The 7609-nt window shown below is 54.4% G+C and overlaps 1 protein-coding gene across 1 annotated transcript; it reads left to right on the top strand.

The window, feature by feature from the left end:
- Nucleotides 1–3247: 3247 nt before the first annotated feature.
- On the top strand, nt 3248–6429 carry SPACA3 (sperm acrosome associated 3). Its single transcript, XM_010970432.2, has 4 exons — nt 3248–3500; nt 4301–4459; nt 4857–4935; nt 6363–6429. Exons 1-4 carry the CDS (start codon nt 3314–3316, stop codon nt 6427–6429), a joined length of 492 nt encoding a protein of 163 aa, XP_010968734.2. The 5' UTR covers nt 3248–3313.
- The last annotated feature ends 1180 nt before the right edge of the window (nt 6430–7609 follow it).

Here is a 7609-nt window from a genome sequence, read left to right as displayed (position 1 = left end):
TGACTTTTAAGTTACTCTGCTACAAAAAAAAAAAAAAAAAAAAAAAGAAAATCAGAAACAGTCTCTGTAGAGCAGTCAGCTTGATTGCTTCATCTCTAGGTAGGGGATAGTAATCCAATCCACCTTGAAGCGTTGAGAGGATTAGATGAGATTAAGTTAGAAAACACCCAGAGAAGGCCCAGCTCGGTGTCTGCCAGATTTTAAGAACTCAGAAGGGTGTCTTCCTCCCTCTCATCCCCCACACTTTGATGGGAAGGATTCATGCTCTTGTGGTCACGATGTCAATATACTTCAGTCTTAAGAAGCACCATTCAACAGCCCATCCATGTCGGCAACTCTGCTTGACTCTTAGGATAAGAAGATAAATGAGACCGCCATTGTTCTTTGGAAGTTCACCTTGGAGTGGGAAAGAATAGCATATTTTGCAGTCTCATGGGCAGACACATAGGGTGCTTTGGGAGTGTTGGGTGGGGGTGGTGGCCTCCTGGGAGAGTCTCGCTGGGGAAGTCACCTCTGATGTGACCCTTGAAATGAGTAAGAGTTAAGCCTGTAACGGCATGGAGAGGGTTACTGTCCTAGATAGCAGGGTGGTCATGAGCGAATGGTAATTACTGGAACTTAATGGGTCGCTGGGGAGAGGTCAGCAGGGCTGGGTTGTGCGGGTCCTTGTGGACCATGGGAGCAGTGATGAAGGAAGCCATCACAGGATGTCACGTGGCCAGGCTTTGTGTTTAAAACATTCATGCTGGCGAATGTCTGTAGCATAGTTTGGGAGAAGAGTCAGGACTGGGTAAAAGGAGATGCTCAGCGCTCCAGGATGGTGGTCTGAACTAAGGGGAAGACGTTGCTCTTGGAGGGAAGGTAGAATCAATGCCCTGTTGCGCTGACTGGTTGGGGATGGGTGAAAGATTTAGCGATGGAGAGGAGTGAAGAATGGCATTCCTGCTTCTAGCTTGGACATTCTTATTTCTAGTTTGGACATTCCTATGCCTAGTTTTAAATCAAAAACCATGATTGAGTTTAAAACCAAGAATGTTTTAAACCAAGAAAAGAAAGACACAAGGAAGAGTAGATTATCATGGGAACGTTCACTCTGTCTCAGATGTGCTTAGTTTTAGGTGACTGTGCGATAGCCAAGTGGAGATGTCCGGGAGGCAGTTACCTAGGAGGTCGGCTGCTCCGGGAAAGATGTCACGTAAGCCTGTCATCCTGCAGGGGGCAGTGAACAGCCGGGCTGCCCAGAGGGTACTTGAACTGGAAGAGAGTAGGGCTCAAGGGAGAAACACCTGGGAAACGGATCCACGTTTAAGACCCGGGCAGAAGTGGATTCCACAAAGGGGAATCAGAGGACCCTGGGAGAGGGGGAGCATCCTGGAGGCTGAGAGAGGCAAGAGGTTTAACTAAGTGGGGTGGCAGCGGCGTGAAAGGCTGCTGAGAGCCTGCGTGAGCCAGGAACTGACAAGGTCCATTGGACTGGGTGGAACAGTGTCGGGGCAGGGGTCGTGGCGGTGATGCTAAATTTCCCTGGGTGAGAAAATCGTAAACTTCCCCCTAGAAGTTTAGATGAGAAGAGAGGGAGGGAGACAGGTCAGAATAGAGTCCAGGGAAGGTATTTTAGAAGCTGGAGACTTAAGTGTGTCTGTAGCAGCAGAGAAAACAGGAGCCGGTGGAGAGGAGATGCTGGTGAGGCTGAGAGGAGAGGTGGCCGGTGGTACAGGGCTCAGAGATGGGAAAGGATGAAACCCAGGGCTCGGTGGAGAGACGGAGGCACCTACACTTGGGGAAGGTGAAGGCGGTTGAGGCTTCTGCCGCACGTGTGAGTGGGATGGGGCGACGGCAGAAAGAGGAAGGAAATCCCACCTGTGACCACCTTGTTCTTCTCAGGGATGCAGGTGAGGGACGGCCGGGTGGGGGCTCAAGGACTGCAGTGAGGGTCGTGAATACGCTTGGAGGGAAACGGGAGGAAACTGCCCTAGACCAGCATCAGTGCTGGGGCCAGCAGCACTAGAAGCCACAGCCAGCCTCGTTCTCGTGCAGAGCCCAGTCCTCCTGGTGCCTTTCCTTTCTCATTCCTTCTTCACAATCTGATGAGGCAGGTGTTATTAACTTCCTCACTTTATAGAGGAAGAAAATGAGGTTCAGAGGGGGTCTAGGTTGAGGTGGGCTTCCTGCAGAGACAAGACTTACTGCAAAGCGCACCCTTGTCCTGTCACCCTCAGGGTCTCGGGCCACCCATTCACAGGGACACCCACTCCCAAGGCTGTGTTTTGTTTTTGGAGTCTATGAAGGTGGAGGGCAAGGCGGGGGGCAGAGGTCGTGAGAGACATGGAACGCATGTCAGGGGTGCTGGGGGAGAGACTGGAATCGGAGGCTGCAGAGATGGGGGCTGGGGGGGAAGATATGATGCAGGGATGAGGCCATGGGAGCAGGTGGCTTTGACAGTGGAGGCCAAGGGCATCACCAGGTGCGAGGACACCAGGTGTCCTTCATGATGTTGGGACTGGCCTGCAGAGCCAGTGATGAGAGGCGTGGAGGACAAACCTCATGGGGTGAGGCGAGCCTCATGGGAGGCAGGGCTTCTGCAAGGTGATGGTTTAGAATGGGCGGCGGGCTGGAGGAGAGTTTCAGCACCGCCTTGGGGGCCCGGGTGCAGGAGGAAGAGCAGCCCCCACTTGTGAGGCTGCAGGGTGGCAGTGCCCTAGGGGGAGACCTGGCTTCAGTTCAGACCCGAAGGGGGAGGCTCAGCGCTAGAAAGTCCTTCCGTGGCCGTCGGGCTTGGGGATTGGTTCACTCCGGTGCTGCTGCTCGGCTGCCCGCTCTGGGAACACTGCTCACGGCCATCGCCTGATGGCTTTGGAGTCTCACATAAACTTTGGTCTCAGTCCAAACTTTGTCCCTTCTTAGTTGTGAAATCTTGGGCTGCAGGATTCAGTTAACACCTGGCATGTAGCATGGAGCTCAAAGTATACGTTTTCTCCCTGTTTGCCCGCCTCTGCTCTCCGCTGCCGGGGCAGGGGGTGTAAAACGCTGGGCTGGGAAGGGAGAGGGGCTGGCTGCTGGGAACCCTCTCCTGGCTCTCGGGGTGTGTGGTGTGGCGGGGGGTGGCTGATGCTTCATCAGCTACAAGGGGTCTGGCGGGCAGCGTGGGAGCCTTCCGCCCACTTCCCGGGTACACTCAGGCCCCGGCTCCCTCTCCTTCCCAGGGACAGCCCTCTGTGAGTGGACAACCCCCCCAGAGCCACTGAGCTGCCTGCCACCCCAAAGCCCAGCTCCGAGCTGGTATAGCGAGGGTCCTACCTTGGCTGCCGCCTGCATGGAAGCCAAGAGCTGGGCTCCCAGAAGGTGGCCATGCCCGCCTGGGATCGTGTTGGTGGCCTTGGCCTCTCTGTTCAGCTGCCCGCTCACCCCCGGCCAGGCCAAGGTCTACAGTCGCTGTGAGCTGGCCAGGGTGCTCCAGGATTTCGGCCTGGATGGATTCCGAGGATACAGCCTGGCTGACTGTGAGGACCCCTCTCCCTGCACGGCTCCCAGGCTCCCTCCACACTCGAGGGGTGTGGCCTTGGGAGCTTCGGGGCCTCAGTTCTCCTTTATAAAACAAGGGTCCCATGAGTTGAAAGGTAGAGAACACACAGCGTCGAGGTAACTGCAGAGCAGGCAGGCGACGGGCGGCCCGACCAGAGCTGCACCTTCGCTTTCCCCCGCTGTCAAGTCAGGAGCCCGAGGAAGAGGAAAAGAATAAAAGGGGGGAAAAAAGGAAAATAATTATTTTGTACCCTGATATGATTCTGAATCACAGTCACTAGGATCAGACGGTCCCACTGAAGTTTAATGCAAACTGAGCGAACAAGAAAGACCAAATTTTCTAGCTGGTGGTGGTTTTGGGAAGCTTCGAGGTACGGCCACACGCAGCTCATTTTTCCCCTAGTTCCAGCCCTCTCTGTAGGTCCCACCTGTGCTTTCCTAATTGCATCTCTAAAGACTGAGCTCCTGTTCATGCCACAAACATTTCTGGGGTCCTACTATGTGTGGAACAGGGAGACAGTGGGAAGATTGCTGGCCTGCGAGTCCGGAGTCCAGAGGTCCGGTCCTGACTCTTGCTGTTTGGTAGCTGTAGGTGACTTTGAATAAGTCCCTTTGCTCCTCTGAGCCTCGGCAGAGTCCTGTGTTAAGGAGGAGGGAGGGTGTCTGCCCCCATCACCAGAGACTGGAGCTGAGGCTGGGAGGAGCTGATGTGTGGGGTCTGGCTTGGCCTCGATCGTGGAACAGCTGATCCGCAGGCCTGTGTCTCCACCCTCTGCAGGGATCTGTCTTGCTTACTTTGCAAGTGGCTTCAACACCGGTGCCGTGGACCACGAGGCTGACGGAAGCACCAACAATGGCATCTTCCAGATCAACAGCCGGAAGTGGTGCAAAACTCTGGACTCCAGTGGCCCTAACATGTGCCAGATGCACTGCTTCGGTAGGCCGGGCCTGAGCCTGGGGCTGGCGGGGGCTGGGTTCTGCACCCACCTTTGCGTCTCCCCTAGTTGTTTGCTCCTCCTGCCTTTGTGTCTGAGTGGGGACCCCCACAGCCTGCCAGGCCCACCACGGAGAGCAGGGTGGGGCCAGTGATGAGGGTGGGTCCTCCAAGGATCTGACTTGGGGTCCCAGAAGGGACGCTGTCCTGATAGCTATGGGAATGCAGTGGGGATTGCTTCTGATGGGGGAAGTGACAGACAGACCTGTGCTTCCAGAGGGGTTGAGGGACAGGGCTGGTTTAGGATGGAAGAGGGTGTGTGTGGGAAGAGACAGACAGACTTTGGATGTCCAGCTCTGCCTCCTGCTCCCTCATCGTGTTTCTCTGCCTCCCATCCCAGACTTACTGGATCCTGACCTCAAGGATAGTGTCATCTGTGCCATGAAAATAACTCAGGATCCCCGGGGTCTGGGTTCCTGGTGAGTAACAAGTAGCCCCGCCACCTTGGGGGTTGTGTGTGATGGACAGAAGCGGGGCTGGGGCTGTGGGCTGTGGAGGAGGAACAGGGACAGGTGATATGTGGCCAGTGAGGGAGAGGAGGAGGTGAACAGGACTATAAATACAGAGATGGACCAAGATGGGCCTTGCCAACGGCCACAGCTTCGGAGACATGTTGGGCTGAGGACGTCGCAGCCCCAGGAACTGAATCTGGAATGAGGCAGGCCCGGCAGGACGCAATGCACTTCTCTAAAATCAGGAGGGGTGAATGCAGGCTCAGGCAGGACCCCAAGGGCTTGAGGCCTTGGGGACACCACCCTGGGATGGAAGAAACAAGTCTTTTGTGTTAAATGAAAGAATAACTCTTTTGTGCGCTGGGAGTAAATTCGTGGCATGCGCAAGCCCTGAGAGGTGGCTGCGGCTAATACGAGAGGTCCCGGAAGGTCGGAGGGTGCTGTTTGCTCCTTCCTACACACCCCCAGGAACTCACCTGAGGCAGGCTCTGCGCTGGGTGCTGGGCTTCAGACGTGGCTGGGACCCAGTTCTTTGCCCTCGAGGGTCTCAGTTTGGTGGAAGCGACAACCGAGCCAGTCAACCCCTCTCGCTTGCTAGATTTAGCGGGTCCTTCAGGGGCACTGCTTGCCATTGGGCTCTTTGACACTGACATCACGGAGGACACTAGTGATGGAACCCCTGGGAACTTGGGACCCTGGGACCTTGCTTGTCGTCCTCGAGATGCCAGTGTGACGCTGGAACAAGGTAATAGTCCTGAAAGAGCCTATAAATTATAGTTACCAACCGTTGAAAGACCCAGATCGGTAGCCAAGGAGAATTGGATGGGTCATTTACAAGCTGTGGACCTCGGGCAAGTAATTTTGCATCTGAGTCTCAAGGTTTTCATTTGGAACATAGGGAACAGAATACTTGCCCAATCCACCTTGTTTGTAGGGCTGCTGGGGAGGGGGTGGGTGGCAGATAAATGGGTGATGGGTAGGACAGTGCTGTGTAAACTCTAAAGGGCTGTAGACACATGTGAGGGCACTGTTGTCTGCTGAAGTGGCGTCGTGTGGGAAAAGAACCCTGGGCTGGGGCTCTGGACCCCAGGACCCCAGGCCTCGTCACTGGCTTCTGGGTGAACTTGAGCAGATGGCTCTGTATCTCCACGGGTAAAAAACGGAGGCTAGGTAGACAACTTTTTAAGGGCCATTCTCTTCCCTTTTTTTTTTTTTTTTTTTTTCCTACTTCCTCTTTGCTAGTTAACGGAGTTTACTTGGCTCTCTTCCCCTGCTGGTCCCTTTTCTCACCTCACTTCGGTGTAGAGCCCCTGCTGCCTGCCCGTCCTCCTCTGGGCAAAGACCTCAGGCTGCAGCTGACAGGGCCTCTCCTTCTCCCCCTCTTCCACCCTCAGGGAGACCTGGAGGCATCACTGCCAGGGCATTGACCTCAGTGATTGGGTGGATGGCTGTGATTTGTAGGATCCTCTCTGGATGGACAGCGCATACCTAGCAGCCTGGGAGATGCGGTCTGCTTCCTGACCCAGGCCTAGGGAAACAAGCCAACTAATAAAGCTTAGTTTAACAGGTGTGTGGTTCTTAGCTGTCTCTGTGTTTCCAGGTGGCATATTGGAGCCAGAAGCATCTCAGGGCTTCCTCACTGTTCCCGTGGGCTGGGGTTCAGCTGGACTCCAAAAAGCCTACCACGGGAACTTTGCCTCCATTCCTGGAGGCCTGGGCAGAGGGCAGAAGGATGTTAGTGCCTCCCCTGTCCACACCTGGCAGAGTTTCCTTGATCCTCTACCTAGACCTAGGTTTGCTAGATTTAGGAAAAAACAAAAAACAAAAAGAAGCAAACAAAAACAACAGTGACAACAACAAAAACAAGATGCCCAAGTTAAATTTGAATTTTGGATATATAACAAATGCATTTTATGATAAGCATGTCCCAAATATTGCAAGGGACCTACTCATATTAAAGCATAATTTGTTGTGTACCTGAAATTCAAATCTAGCTACATGTCCTATATTTTGCCTGGCAGCCTTACCTGGGTCCGGTGTTGTGTACCTCTGGGTTGTTTGGGAGGGTCCTTGGGACACTTATTTTCTGTGGTTCTGGTCACAGAGGGTGACCACAGCCACCAACGGGTAGTGCACAGTGACTGAAGATGATCACCAGGGGTTTCAGTGGGGCCCCACCCTACTCTCTAGTGCCCTCTGGTGTCAGGAGATTCAAGTGATGGTGGCCGTCACAACCTGGGTAAAGAAGCCATCCTTTATACTGCCAACCACTGCTGGGAGGCTGGACGATGGGGTGGGGGCTGTGAGTGGCTTTCAGGCAGCAAACTGCAGGTCTCTGCCTTCCTCAACATGCGGGAAGCTCAGAAGAAGGCAGCACTGTCTCCCATTAACCTCAAGTTCAGCGTCTTAAGTCCCTGTGTCTGGAGGAGAAAGGTGGACAGTCTTAGGATCACGGTGGACGTGGTGGCCCGAGCGGCAGCCAAGGTTATGTCTGAGAGGTTGAGCCCTGATTTCAGATTAGACTCTTCTGGAAAGGTCTCAGGGAAACCTGCAAGTACTGAACTGCTGACTGAGGCATGGCTGGCCACTCTCGGGAAGAAGGAGGGGACTACCATGCTGACCTCCTCCTTCCTACCAGCCT

Source organism: Camelus bactrianus, chromosome 16 (genome assembly GCF_048773025.1).
Source record: "Camelus bactrianus isolate YW-2024 breed Bactrian camel chromosome 16, ASM4877302v1, whole genome shotgun sequence".
In the NCBI taxonomy this organism is placed as follows: Eukaryota; Metazoa; Chordata; class Mammalia; order Artiodactyla; family Camelidae; genus Camelus; species Camelus bactrianus.
The sequence above is the reverse complement of the archived record's forward strand: the minus strand, read 5'-3'. Positions and strand labels throughout refer to the sequence as shown.

Bases quoted from the DNA above. Each gene is read 5' to 3' on its own strand.
- SPACA3 (XM_010970432.2), top strand. From the start codon at position 3,314: ATGGAAGCCAAGAGCTGGGCTCCCAGAAGGTGGCCATGCCCGCCTGGG. The intron at 4,460-4,856 runs GTAGGCCGGGCC...CTCCCATCCCAG, and splicing joins GTGCCAGATGCACTGCTTCG to ACTTACTGGATCCTGACCTC. The intron at 4,936-6,362 runs GTGAGTAACAAG...TTCCACCCTCAG, and splicing joins CCCCGGGGTCTGGGTTCCTG to GGAGACCTGGAGGCATCACT.